This window comes from Pleurodeles waltl, chromosome 9, assembly GCF_031143425.1.
Source record: "Pleurodeles waltl isolate 20211129_DDA chromosome 9, aPleWal1.hap1.20221129, whole genome shotgun sequence".
Lineage (NCBI taxonomy): Eukaryota > Metazoa > Chordata > Amphibia > Caudata > Salamandridae > Pleurodeles > Pleurodeles waltl.
The window spans coordinates 457,064,126-457,079,243 of NC_090448.1; the positions used below are offsets into that span (position 1 = coordinate 457,064,126).

At 44.2% G+C, this 15,118-nt stretch overlaps 1 protein-coding gene across 1 annotated transcript in view; it reads right to left on the reverse strand.

Annotated features, from left to right (window-relative positions):
• Nucleotides 1–15,118, reverse strand: part of TDRD9 (tudor domain containing 9) — a 2,107,755-nt gene that overhangs the window by 1,219,211 nt on the left and 873,426 nt on the right. Inside the window, exon 14 of the mRNA XM_069207577.1 lies at nucleotides 11,859–11,956. Coding sequence (XP_069063678.1) covers nucleotides 11,859–11,956 — 98 coding nt within the window. The remainder of the gene's footprint in view (nucleotides 1–11,858; nucleotides 11,957–15,118) is intronic.

Consider the following 15,118-nt stretch of genomic DNA (forward strand, 5'->3'; position numbering starts at 1 on the left):
AGACTCATCCATTCCCCCCTCCCACCCCACAGGTCCTCAAACGTGTAAATATCCAGCATCAAGGTGAGGGGGGCCTTCACTCCGGCTAAGTCGCGCTCCCAAGAAGGACAATAATCTCATTGCCACTGAGAGCCTTGACTATTACTGCAATCAGGGAAATCCTCCAGGTAAAGAGAGCTCGGACCAGAGTCCACTCTGCAAGTTATGTTATGTTAAGTTGCTTATATAGCGCATGGTTATCCGAAGGCCTCCAAGCGCTAAAGGACAAATCTCCATAATTATAATTACAAAACAAAATATTTTAGAACAGCTAGGTTTTTAATGCTTTCCGAAAATTAAGTTCATGACTGGTTAACCAAAGGCTACAGGGGAGGGAGTTCCACAGTTTAGCTCCAAGGTAGGCCATCGTGGTACCTCCCCATTTTTATTTTTTAACTCTAGGTATGGTGGCAAGTGCTGCTGATGCAGACCTGAGTTCTCTGGTGGGAGTATAAAAATATGCGAGGGTCTTTAGATGGAGGGGGCCTCTATTGTATAGTGACCTATGGATACAGTGCAGGGTTTTAAACGCTATGCGCTCTTCCCCTGGGAAACAATGAAGTGAGGAAAGAGCGGTTTTAACCAAGGCATGCCTCGGTATTTCTAAGAGAAGCCGGGCTGCGGCATTTTGAACCACTTGTAATTTCCTTTTAACATATTTAGGAGAACCAAGAAATAGCCCATTGCCATGGTCCAGTCGAGAAATAATGAGGGCCTGAATGATGAGTCTTTTTCCCAAAAACGGGAGTATAGCAAAAATCTTCCTCAGAAACCTCATTAAACCGAAGCAGGTGGCAGAGAATTTTTTTAGCTTGATGTTCCAGAGTAACCTGGGGATCTAGCCAAACTCCTAGACTTTAAATGGGATTCTTAGAAGCAGGCAGCTCCCCCAAGGAGATGGGCAGCTTAGGGTTCGTGCCCGGCCGGGGACACTTATCCAATATCATTACTTCTGTTTTATCTCTGTTTAATTGGAGCATACCTTCATTCATCCATCTTGACACTGCCTGTAGACAAAGACATAAGCGTTCATCAGGACCTGAATTAGAGGAAACCAAAACCACTAGCTGGGTGTCATCTGCATAGGAAACTAGGGAGAATCCGAATGGCTCCACTATCTTGGCCAGGGGAGCCATATAAATATTAAATAATGTAGGACTGAGGAAGGAGCCCTGTGGCACACCACAGTTGTATTTAAACCTGCTGCAAAGATAAGAGTGATCAAGAACCTGAAATGATCTTCCCTTCAGAAACGACGAGAGCCAGCTTAGTGCGTCTCCCTCAATTCCCATCTCCTTCATCCTCTGACACAGCAAATGGTGATCTATTGTATCTAAGGCCGCACTGAGATCAAGGAGTACAATCGCCATAAGGTGCCCCTGATCCATACGCTTCCTGGCCTCTTCCATGACAGCGATCAAGGTGGATTCAGCGTTGTGTAAAGGTCTGAAACCCATTTGGTAGGATGAAGGATGTTATTATCCTCTAGGAATGTAGAGAGTTGAGCATTAATGTGTGTCTAATATTTTAGAAGGGGATGGAAGTAACGATATAGGTCTATAATTTTTAAGCCCTGTTCCATCCATGTTCGGTTTTTTCAGCAAGGGTTTGACTATGGCATGTTTCCACTGATTAGCAACGGTGCTTCTAGCTATTGAGAGATTTAAAAGTTCAGTCAGAACAGGAACAATGACTGGACCTCCGAGGGCCATTATCGATGGAGGAGCAGAGTCCAAAGGAGATCCTGATTTGAGAGACGAAAGAAGAGAGGCGAGCTGATCCTGTGAGAGGAGAAAATTGTGAAATAGAAGCAGCACGATTGTGGCGAAAACCTGCTGCATCTTCCGGGTGAGACTTACTAGTCGACAAAACTCGAATAGATATCAAGAATATTTTGTTGAAAAAACAATGCTAGATTGTTGCTGTGTTCTTGAGAGGCTTCAACTAATTCCCCGTCAGGGGGATATTGTAAAATTGTAATGTAACAATGGGGGGCCCCCACACAGGAGAATCGTCCTCCACCTTCACACTAGGGATTGCCAGAAGGCCCAACATTACAGGACATACTGCAAGCCTTAACAGCCTCAAGGGAGGCAATAATCAAACGCCTGGTGGAGCGAGTCACCACGATGGAAAGGGACCTGGCTGAAGTATACCTGGCAATATCATTGGCAAATGAGGGCCTGGTCAGGTTGGAGGCAAAAGTCAAAAAGCTACAATTCTAAGCTTAAGATACGGAAAACAGATCACACCAAAATAATACCAGAGTGGTAGGTCTGCTAATGAAAATTGAAAACAACGTGTCATACCTGGAGAACTGGTTGCGCTCAGGGTGACACCCGAATTCCTCTCCTCACTCTACGCACTGGAAGAGGTCCACAGGGTAACAGCAAGGATGTCGCTACCGGGGGTCTTGCCATACCCACTGGTGGCATGATTGCTGCACTACAAAGACAGGGACTGTATCCTAAGTCAGGCTAGAGAGAGGGGAACCCTCGCCGTCGAAATCTGCACTGTGCGCATTTTCCCAGATTTCCCCAGAAAAGTGCTACAGCAGTGAGCTACCATCAATGAGGTGAAGAAAAAGCTCAGAGAGATAGGTATTCCTTATGCAATTCTGTTTCCAGCCTGACAGAGTAGCAGCAACGGAGGGGGCCATATTCGTTCAGACTCTGCAAGCAGTTTGGGACTGGCTAGATCAGCTGCCCCAAGCTGGGACTGAACAAGTCAACAGGGTAAACATCCTCCAAGAAACATCTCAAAACGGAGAGTGACCCGCAGCATTAGGGCTGCCCCAACCACAGCAGAAGCACACAGAAAGTGGCAAAAACGGATTGAGGCAGTTGCATCGAAAAGCTCTATGTTGGTGCCGGATTCAGACTCAGATCGGTTATCAAGTACATCTGGGAGCCTGAGCAACGAACTACCAATAGTCACACCAGGCACCTCAGAGGACATTACCTGGAAATTATGAGACTGACAGACACTGAAAGAACAGAAACTGGTACCCTCCAATGAAGCCAGAGGGCTACCTTATAACACTAGATTTCTGGGTGGGTGCACCTAGCAGGAGGCCTCAAGCAGCCTCAAACCTCAAATAGTATAGCATGTGAGTTCTCCCTACAGTGGCGATGGAGAGGCCAAATGTATTTCACCACCTACTCAGCCTTCGCTCGAGGGACCCTAATATGGATAAGTAGTCACGGGCAGGTTGGAAGGCTGAGACACAACCCTCATCAGTGTCTATGCTCCGAACACAGATTCTGGCAACACTCTCAGGGACTCTTGCTCCCTACATGGTTCACACTACACTTATGGGAGAGGACTTCATCTGCATAGCTTACCCAGACAATGACAAATCCCACCTGCCCCTTTGGGAGCTCCTTGGTAAATCGCACAGCACAGGTCTTCGAAGACCGGCATACCCGATGGGGGCTCATAGGCACATGGCAATGACTATCGCAGGCACAAAACTACTCTTTCTTCTCGAGCCTACATGAATTACACATACGACTCTATACAATCCTTTGCACACCCCATGTACATAGCCGACTGTAAAGTACCTAGCGAGAACGCTCTCCGACCATAAGCCTGTCCTACTACAGTTGTAGTGGGAGAACCCAGACCACGAATACTGTTGTAGTGACTGAAACCTGAATCACTTGTGACGTGATAGGGGAACACATACAGCAGTACTCTATCGAGTATGAAGGCACAGCACTCTGTCCCAAGGCGGAATGGGATGCATTCAAGGCAGTGATTCAAGGTAAATGCAAAGCTGAGTACATTGGGATCAGGGGTAATCTGTTGTGTGAAGTCACAGCGTTGGAGCGCGAACTGAGGCAACTGGAGAAAGATAGATCGGACATTAAGGACATCCTCAACTGCGGACTACCCGATTAGATGCTAAAGAAACATTGTCAGGGCATGCAGAGAGGCTGTTTCTTCAACTATAAAGAATATATGATGAGGACCCATGACGAGCGAGACAAAACAGGGTGCCTACTGATGTGGCTGGCGAACCCGATGAAGAGGGGCTTGCTAATAGTGGATCTCAATACTGAAGAAGGGGAGAGACAATATGTGCAAGAACAGATAAATCAGAACTTTAGGCACAACTACACCACTCTCTAAACTAGTATCACAGAATGCACAGAGTTTGAAGTACATATCTTCTTGGAAACAGTAAATAGCCCTGGACCTCAATGTAGGAAAGTGTCCCTTTTGGCATGATTACCACCCCAACCTTTTGCCTAATATTGATGCTGACTTGACAGTTTGCTGGGATTCTTCTAACCAGGCCCCAGCACCAGTGTTCTTTCCCTAAACTGTACCATTGTTCCCACAATTGGCACACCCCTGACACATAGCTAAGTCCCTTGTAAAAGTTGCCAATAGTACCAAGGCCTCTGTGACCAGGGTGACCTGTGTTCAGGCTGCAGGCATCATTGTGTTGGCCAGGAGGGGTCAACCCAGGGTGGACAAAAGGTCGGAATTGCCCTTGGGCGGGCATACATCACTGACTGAGGTTAGAGTGCTGATAAAGGGACTTGCCCGTGGGAAGACCCCTGGGATGGACAGCTTCCCCATTGAATTGTATGCCACATATGTGGATGAACTAGCCCCTAAAATAGTATAACTGTCTAAAAGCATGAGATAGGGGTGATCTACTGGAGTCCACTTGGGAGGCGTTAGTTAGTGACACCACTGCTAAAACCAGACAGACTGACCCATGACAGCGCAGCATATCAACCGTTGTCAATGCTGAATACAGATTACAAAATACTCAGTCAAATCCTAGCTACTAGACTCCTACCCGTTATGGCCAGACTAGTAAACCCTGACCAGGACGTAACACAGCTCAAAACATCGGGCACATCCCCACCTTGTTGGAAGTGGACACTTACGACCGCAGGAACACAGTAGTGTTTGTGGTCGATCTCGAGAAAGCATTTGACAGTTTAGAATGGAGATCATTATATGGGGTGCTACAACGCCTGCCACTTGGCCAAGGTTTTCTTGCTTGGACGAAGCTGCTGTACGCAGACCCCACAGTTAGAGTACGGACGGGTAAGACTATATCTAAGAGCTATAGTGTGGGGTGAGGAAGGGATGCCCACTCTCACTCCATTAGTGTTCAAACTGACTATGGAACCCTTAGCCATCCAAGCAATGACAGAATGCAGGTATAAGGGAATACGGATTGGCACTCACCCTCACCACATTGCATTCTATGAGGACAATCTGTTCATGTGCCTTAGGAACACAACGACTGACCTATGGGGAGCCAAAGACCTACTTGGGAAGTTTTACTCTTTATTGGGACTTACAGTCAAACTGGCAGAAATCAAAGCTGTTCCCAATGGCTATGGGCCAGGCCCCCCCCAAGGGATTAGACACACTTCAATGGGGGCCACGATGCCTGCCATATTCATGTGTAATGATCAATCACAACCAGACTGCCCCCCTAAAAGGGAATATAGGACTAGCCGTCAGAGCGCTGAAATCAGACAGACTTTTGGAAGACATTGCCACTATCAGTAAATGGAAGAGTGGCATTGCTCAGGATGAAGGCCTTCCCCCGATTGTTATATTATTTCATAGTCCTCCCAATCTGGATCCCCAGGGCAAAGTTCTGGGAGATGCAATGAGGGAGGCATTAGATACATTTCAATTACCAGTCAGCATAGGCGGGCTTGAAGTCCCAAACTTCGAAATGTACTATTTGGAAGCACAAATGCAGTGGTTCAAGCAGTGGCTGGCGAGTACACAGACCCCCTCCCCCAGGCAGCGAAATGGGATAGTTTGTCCCAGAGATTAGCCAACTGATTGGGGTCCTGCTGAAAACCAGCCGCTTAGTGATCACTGACCCAGGAATTCAAAGTCATGCAGAGATGTTGGTATAGACATCTCCAGAAGAGCACACAAACATTTCCTACTCTCTTCACATACCTATGACTATGCTGGGGGAACTGACTCATGGGGCTGACTGGTGGAGACTGGGCAACAGCAGGTGCAAAGACAATGGGTGACTTGTTCCAAGATGGACGGCTCCTCCCATTTAATGACTTCCAATCAGACTTTGACCTACTACAGGGCCACTTCCTCGTACACAGAGCCGTCACGATGACGCTACACAAACGTTGATGTAATGGCCTGCTAGAACCACAACCTCACAAGGCCTGTCAATATGTTGTCCTGTCCTTGGGCACAGTAAGGCAGTAACAAGCCTCTACAGGACAATACAGACTGACACTTTACTACCCCTGGAAGGAGGATATGGGGATCCACATACCTTGGGGGGACCGAGAGTCAATACTAGAGAGAACACCAAAAGTGTCAAGAAATGCCTGAATTTAATGAATCAACTACTATGTATTAAATAGGCCGTATATGACCCCAGTACGCATCAACAAGTATTCTCACACAACCGGGGCCACTTGTCCCAGGTGAAGGGAGGGAGGAGCTGAACTCCTACATATGCTATGGTCTTGCCCATCAGTATCTAAATATTGGAGGGAGGTGACTAAAATGGTAGCAGATGTTATATCGCGAGAAGTCCCCTGCTTCCCTAGCCATTGCTTATTGCACTGGTTCCCGAGCACCTCCAAGACTAAACCTACCAGTAGATTTCAGGATCTGGTATACGTATTAGCAAGGAGGTAGATTACCAGGAAACGGAAAGCCCCTCAGGGTTCTCGAATTATAGCCTGGCATAGGGAACTTGAAAGGTGGGTGAGCTATGAGGGACATGTCTTACTGCGCGAAACCAGGTGAGGACAGGAACCCAGGAAGTAGCCAGGGCCTGAAATGTATAAGTAGATTGCCAGAAGGAGTCTCTGACAAGCAATCACCACTTGGGTCATCGGGGAACTCACTTGCTGCTGCTTCATCCTAGCTAACACCGCCGCACGACCGGACTGCAGCGAGAAGGTTGCGCATCTAGTTACCATGGTCAAGAAATGGCTATAATACTATTAACAGCAACCGGCAGGAGCAAGGGGGAACAGTTTGTCCATTAAACTATTGCTATTAAAAGGGGGGCACAGCGGAGGGTGGAAGGCGGTGAATGAACTGTCACGTAGGTTCTGATTATGCTAATGAGGCTACAGGATTTGGGAGACAGTATCACATGGATTTTGGGTACTAAGTATGATTCCACACCACATGTCAGCCTAATCCGGGTTCTCCGGCTAACTAACAGTGCCTCATCTCTGGCCGAGATGATTGGGGCAACCGGGAGCATGACAAGGAAACTCCTCAGGGGAATTGTGGTTGATCAAATTCCATCCTTTTCTCTCAGTTACCAAAAGGTCCCATACAGGCAAAGACAACAGAGGCAGAATATAGTTCAATAAGGATTTATTGAAGTAGCTGCATCTTAGATAAAAAGGCATGTATTGCAATAACTAGGACGATAAAACACAATAAAAGCAAGCAGATGACTAACAGAAAAACACAAGAATAATCCTACCATACTGTCACTAAGAGTGATATATTTATATTTCTCCTACCTACACTATGTTTGACCACAGCGTAATAAGCCTAATCTGCCCTTCAGGTTCTTCCCCTTGGAGGTAAATCATCCCTCATAGCTGGAGGAAGAAGCGTGTAGTCTAGAAAGACATCATCCCCATATGGATCAGGGGTCCGGCAGTCTAGCAAGTAGCTGCAGCAAAGCAATCAGCATACAGTCACGGTCATCTGGCTGGAATCTCCCTCTAACGTGTCTAGGACAAAGTGGTGCTTTACAATAAAACAGCTGACTTTCTAAGAAATAGTCCCAACGTACAAGAGTGTGTTTTCTGTGAATGTTGGAGACACAGCATACCACATTTGTCAGCAACCCTATCTGACTGTAGCCTTGCAAAAGCACAAAGTGAAATAAATGTCCTACTAAGAACGTGATGCTTTCCTAGGCAAAAGTACAATGAGGTAAAGAAAATAAAACAGCACCACAAATGTGGCTATTGCTAGAAAAATAAAGCAATGCTGAATAAACTGGAACTGGATTAAAGTACACAGCAGCAGGCCTAGTAAGCTAAAATCCTGTGTCTAAAACATGGCTAAATTATCTATACAACAGAAACGCTACTAAGCTATGATGTCAGCTACATATGCTTGATGCATATAAAATTCAGAGATGTGAAAGTGTACGTAGAATGTTCATGTACTAAAATGTAATAAAATCGGTTTGCAAAAAATAAATAAAAATAGATACATCAAATTTTACCAAGCAAAACTGACTTTTTTTTTTTTTTGCAATGTGCCTAGCTGTGGATTTTGGGCCCTAGCTCGCTGGCCAACTTTTGGGGATACCAAGCAAACCTGTACTTTTTTTTTTTTAAACTAGACAGCTACAGGAATCCAGGATGGGTTGACTCGTGTGACTCCCACCAGGTTGATTTACCCAGAATCCCTTGCAAATCTCAAATTTGACAAAAAAAAATACATGTTCCTCATATTTCTGTGATGCAAAGTTTTGGAATCTCATGGGAGCCACAGACTGCCTTCCAATAATTCCCCTAAATCTCTTGACAAAAATGGTACCTCACTTGTGTGGGTAGGCTTAGTGCCTGTGACAAGAATTGGCCAAAACGTAACATGGATGCATCACATTTTTTTCACGCAAAACTGACCCATTGTTTGCACAGTGGGTCGCTGTGGTTTTAGGGCTCTAGATCAGCCACTACTAAGTGAAACCTAGCAAACCTCTACATTTTTTAAAACTAGACATATAGGGGAATCCAGGATGGGGTGACTTGGATGGCTCTCGCAAGGTTGTTTCACCCAGAACCCTTAGCAATCTTCAAACATTGACTAAAAACACATTTTCCTCACATTTCCTTGATGGAAACTTCTGGAATCCGCAGGGATCCACAAAATTCCTACCACCCGCTAACAAGAACAGATCAAACCAAAGACAATGGGAGTCCTTGAATGGGTACGCCTATTGACCTTGGTTGGAACTATGCCTGTCCCTGGCACCAGGCCCAGCCACACAAGTGGTGCAGCATTTTTATCAGCAGAAATAAGACACTACTGGGTCGTAGGAATTTTGTGGATTCCTGATGATTCCAGAAGTTTCCATCACAGAAACCTGGGACAAATGTGTGTTTTTAGTCAACGTTTGCAGAGCATTGTGGGTAAGGAAATGGCGTGGAATGCATGTGAAGTACACCACCCTGAAATCCCCCAGATGTCTATTTTTCAGAACTGTCTGGGTCTGGTAGGTATTTCCAAGTGGCAGCCTACCCATGCCCAAAAGGTGCAGCTGTTCACCACTGCAAGTGGGATGATACTGGGATTTAGCCATACTCTCCTGGTCCATTTGTGAAAACAACACCGAAAAGGAGGGAGGGGGAGACTGTGTCCCCATTTTTATGGGGGTGCTGGGCAGCCCCACTTTACAATTAAAACAAAAGTAATCCCTGGTGTCTAGTGGCCTTTCTGCCAACCCCCCGCCACACTGTAATAATATATTTGTATTAAGTGTGGGAACACAAGCCTTTGCTCAAGAGTCCCCCTCCCTCTCGGATAGTGGATTCCTGCTTGAGGATCGCCCTCCTGCTGCGATCTCCAAGCAGGTATCCACTGGGGAAAGGTATCATTGGAAAGGGGAGATTCTCCCCTTTCCAATGATACCTCCCCCCAAGCACTGATGCAGAGTAAAGTGAAATTAGCAGATTGGCTCATTTCACTTCATTGAAATGACGTCAGCGTGCTATATACGCAGATCGTCATTTCAATAAAAAAACTATTAGCCTTGGGAGTTGGGGAAGCTCTTCCCCCGCTCCTGAGGCTATTTTCAGTTTGAAGAAATCCTTCTGGTGCCCACAACAGAGGAATTTCATGACTCATGTTCGGAGTTGGCACGGGGCCATCCTCTGAAGGGGTTAAAACTGTTGGTACTGCTTGAACTTACTACACATTTGGATGGGGACTGCCTTCTGCTGTTTGTCATAGCTCCCACAGGTTGAATAGAGATTCTCTCAGAACTGGGTTTTGATCTAACAAGTGTGGGTTTGCTTAGTTGGTAGCGGTAGCTCCATCCAAAATTAATGACCCCATTGTTAAGAGTAGTGCCTTGGATATGTAAAGCAGGTGCTTGTTTTCATAAGAGAAAAAAACTATCTCTCTTCCAGCTCTCTTATTCCTCCTCATCCAACGCCTTAAACGTAGTACATCTAGACTATTATCGTTTTCCCAACATAATTTTATTGAACCCTTCACGTCAGAAATGAAGGATGTCTGCACATAAACAAAAAAACTCTGGGCGTGGTAACTGTTTCTGTATATCTTTCTAATTGGACTAATGTGCTTAACACATGTGACTCATGTGACAAATGCCTTTAGTATAACCCTTCTTTTTGGGCATCATGTTGCGGGTAGTTTCATATGTATCAATGATGCAAGCAAAAAGCAGCACGGAATCAAATTTCAGGAGAGCCCCTAACTCTTTCTACCAGATCAACTAAAAATGTCACCTGGGGCGCAAAATACAGGTCACAATTAAAGGCAAATAAAACAAATACATATTAGAAACACTACAACAGCATGCAACACGGTAACAAAATAATTTCAAATCTTGCATCTGGTTAAGTCTGCTTTCGTAGAATAGCACAGTGCATACCATGCACACAAGTACATCTCAGAATAGCTCCTTCTTTCCATTCATATACTCCCACACTTAGGTTTCTTCCATCTATCTGCACTCCTGCTAACAGGTCAGCAACTAATTCAAAGACTCAATGCAGCAGCGTACATGAGTGTAATAGCTTGTGACTTCAGTCACAGCATCTGCTTGAGACTGATTTTGCAAATATCAACGTAAACAAAGCTTCAAACTTGATCAAACGTCCAAAAAGCTTTCACCTTTTTCCACCCTACCGGGCCAAATTCTGACACTGAGCAAATTACAATATTTAGGAGCAGCAAAGCAAATAGTTCATTCATGATGTATAGCAATATGCACCATACAATATATTAGAACATTCGAATGTTGGCATGTCCATTGAAGACAATGGACTGCTGCGGGCTTTTACAGGCCGGTAAAAGCCCGCAGCGCCAACATTCCAATGTTCGCTTTGTTCACAGCAACAGCTGTGAACAAAGCCTCACGGAGCCCGAGGGGATTTAAATCCCCTCGGGCTCCGTGAACATTTTTTTTTTTTTAATAGAACATTCTGCCCTGTGTGGCAGAATGTTCTAATAGCCTTAGAACCCGCCGTAGCGGGCTCTAACGGCTATTAAAGTCCCTCTCCCTTGTTAAATGCCCTCGCCTTCGGCTCGGGCATTTAACGCGGGGAGCGGGCCTTTAATAGCCGGTAGAGCCCACTACGGCGGGTTCTAAGGCTATAATATATACGTTGTCAGGCTTAAATTAACAAAACATGTGTCAGGCTTGAACTAACAAAACATTAAGTGCACGGTGCAACAAACAATATGCAAAATACTAAAGAGTGCAAAGTGCAATTAAAACAATCACATCTCTACCCTAAAGACACAGATATTATATATGTCAGTCAAGTATTAGGCGGAAGATAAGTGTCGGCAGCAGTTGTAAGAAAACCCGTACGCGTTCTATGCCAGGAATTCAGACACTTTCAGTAACAATTTAAGAGACCTTTAAAAAAAATATGGTTAAATCCCACAAACCACACTATGTGCTCCAACACGACTGCACGTCACTTCACATCACCTTAAAACTAGAAATCCATGTAGGCTCTCATAAAAAACATCTTTGCATTATGCAGAACTTAAAGTCATCTCAAACTAAATGACCATCAAAGATGCTTGTAATTTTTATTTTAGCTTACCAACATCTCAGGGACAACATTTTCCGGTATGAAGTTGTTCCAGAAATCCTTAAATACAAGTCTGTAACAGTATCCCTTCGATACGCGTCCAGCACGTCCTATTGAATGGAAAATATGCTACTAAAATTTCAAACAATTACAAAATCCAAATAGATTCACAAGAATATTTCAAAATGTGCTATGTCAAAGGGGGGTTCAGAAAAAAACTTATTAATTTGGGTATCACGTTAACTTTATTTTTGTTGCCATTATATAAATTCACACAAACAGCACAATATGAAACGTCAGTGCCCTAATTTCAGTTTAACAGACAAACAACAATTATCGATACAAATAATAACTGTCATCTTACCTTTCAGTCTATGCTTCAATTAAGATTTTAGCCCTTGTGGGACTCGACCCAACATACCCCGCCACCCCCACAGTAAGTGAGGCACATTAGTGCACCATACTTTATTCCAGTGGAAACAGAGAATTTAGCTTGAGCTCTACAACCAGAAACAGGAAAGGGTGTGGTAAATAGTGGGATGGAAGAGATAATTGATGATTCACTAAAGCGGGTGAATGCAGGGGAGAATTTAAGGAATGGATTTCAGAGCAGTGGGTAATGTGGCTAACAACTTGCACCTTCGCCTTTTTATCCTTACAGGCAAGGAATGTTGATGTTAATTCTCTTTGCCTGCAGAATCTGTTGAAGCGATCCCCCGCACGGATTGCTTGCGGCAGAAGGGGAATCTGGAGATGTGCTGGCCATGATGGACACAAGGCCATAGCCTACAACAACCTGTATTACAACTGTATTCGTACAAAGGTATTCAAATTGAGCAATATTTGACCATTACGGATGTGATAGACCTGAAGTTTATCCACAAACAGGAAGGAGTAAATAGTAAGAGAATATGATATTGTAATCAAATAAAGGTATAGCATTCAGGAATATGACTAGGTGGTGCTAACAAATAAAAACAATATGTTAACACAATATATATTGCAAAGGCAAGCGAAACATCAAAACTGTAGTATTATACAAGAACCATTCTAGGAAAATGAAAGAAGATTCAGACCAACAATTTTCATATATAATACAAACACTAAACATACACTTAATGCATACATTTTAAAAGTGTCACATGATCACCCTTTTCTCAACTTACTGCAGCCTACGTCCCAAGTAATCACTGTGAAAAATAAAGGGATTTGATAAAAGACTGAATTGATAAATAATTAATTTGTATAAATGGCTACATAGTACTTATATGGCCATTCTAAGCCCATGTGAAGCTATTATTTAGAAGAAGCACAGAGCTGCATGTCAAGCAAATGTGCTGTGGAAAAAATTAACAGCTACAATGACATATTTTTTGAAAATGTATAGCTCCGTATTCAAATGCTCAGTAAGGCGTCTCTTTTTCACTGGTATTATTCAATTCCATGTCCTATGGGGAGTTTAAAAAATGATGTCGAATTGCAGACTTCAGAGCAAAGACAACCAAGAAGACTGAGCACTTTGAAGATTGAGCGCATGATTCAAAGATTCTAGTCTAGACGCCAAAACAAGTGGCTAAAACCGTAATAGCTACTGAAACAGAATTGAAAAGTGCCCATTTATTACGCACCAATGGTATTTCGGATCTTTCTAGAAGAAAACCACCACATACATAGATTTATTCTGCAAAATGTGCACTTTGTAGATGACTATCAGGGGTGTGGAATTTATTAGAATATCTACTTGTCCAGTGGACAGGTTGCTTCTCAAATCTACTTGTCCTGTAAAAAGATCTACTTGTCCCTTTGGTGCCATGTAGTGTGGCGACAAATTATGGCAGCAATCTCATTATGTAAGTGCTCTGATTATAGCCTCTCTGATTATGCCAGGGCTACTACCATAGTAGGGCTTGAATACTTGCAGTTTCACTCCCTACTGTAGCAATTTCCTTATTTTGCCACCTTTCTGCAGATCTGCATACTGGGGCTGGAGGAAGCAGTAAGCAATAGTTCCAGTGCTGGAATGCCTTTGAGTCTGCAAACCTACTAACATGCATGTTTTAAAGATTTTTACCAGGTTCTCTCTAATATTTTCCCATAATAAGAAAGGTTGGACATTTACTCCTGACAGTGGCAGAATTAGAACTTCATCCAGGGTTGGGAAGAAAGTGGCTAGAGGGAAAATGAACTTGCAAATGCTCAATAGATTTTTACATAAGCAAATCTACACATTGTATTTACCCATGCTAAAATACAGTTCACAAATATTTTATAGGGCTACGACATATACCATGGGTGCACTTTTGTGACTTTCTTTAAGAATTTGGGGCCACATGTAGGTAGGTTCAGATTTGCGACCTGCAAATTGCGAGTCGCAAATCCGAATGTAGGATGGTGTCCCTGACACCATCTGTGATTCGCAAGGGCTTCGCAAATGCCCACCTCATGAATAATCATGAGGTGGGTCGCAATTTGCGACCCCCCTCGCGAATGGCGGCCCTCACAGGGATGGTGGCCTGCTGGAGACAGCAGACCACCATGTCTGTGACTGCTTTTCAATAAAGCAGTTTTTTTTTTTTTTTTGTAATGCAGCCCGTTTTCCTTAAAGGAAAACGAGATGCATAACAAAAACGAAAAATGAAACGTTTTCATTTCATTTTTTCAGAGCAGGCAGTGGTCCGCAGGACCACTGCCTGCTCTGAATTTTTTTTTACAGTGACATTCACAATGGGGAAGGGGTCCCATGGGGATCCCTTTCCTTTTGCGAAAGTGTTAGCACCCATTTGAAATGGGTGCAAACTGCGATTGGTTTGCGCCCGCGGTCACAAAACAATCCTACATTGCACTGCGAGTCGCAATTAGGAAGGGAACACCCCTTACTAATTGCGAGTCGTAAACCCGTTTTGGGATTCGATAACCAGGTTACCGAATCGCAAAACTGGGTTTGTGCATCACAATGTGCTTTTTGCATGTCGCGAACAGCGAAAGTCGCTGTTTGCAACATGCAAAAAGCTACCTGCATGTGGGTCTTGGTCCCTAATTAGGTCTGGTGTTAACAAAGACATTTTGTTTTTATTAAACTTCTATTTATCTCTCTTTCGGCTGGCTTTACTGTGAGTGATCGCATTCTGCTCTTCCACAAGGAGCATATTGCCACACAAAGTAGTTTTGTTCAGTGTCAGGAACTACAGTGGTAATCAGTGATGTAACGAAACTGGAGGGTGCCCCTTTGCAAAGAACATGGAGGAGCCCCCTCTCCAGACTCACTCAGGGCA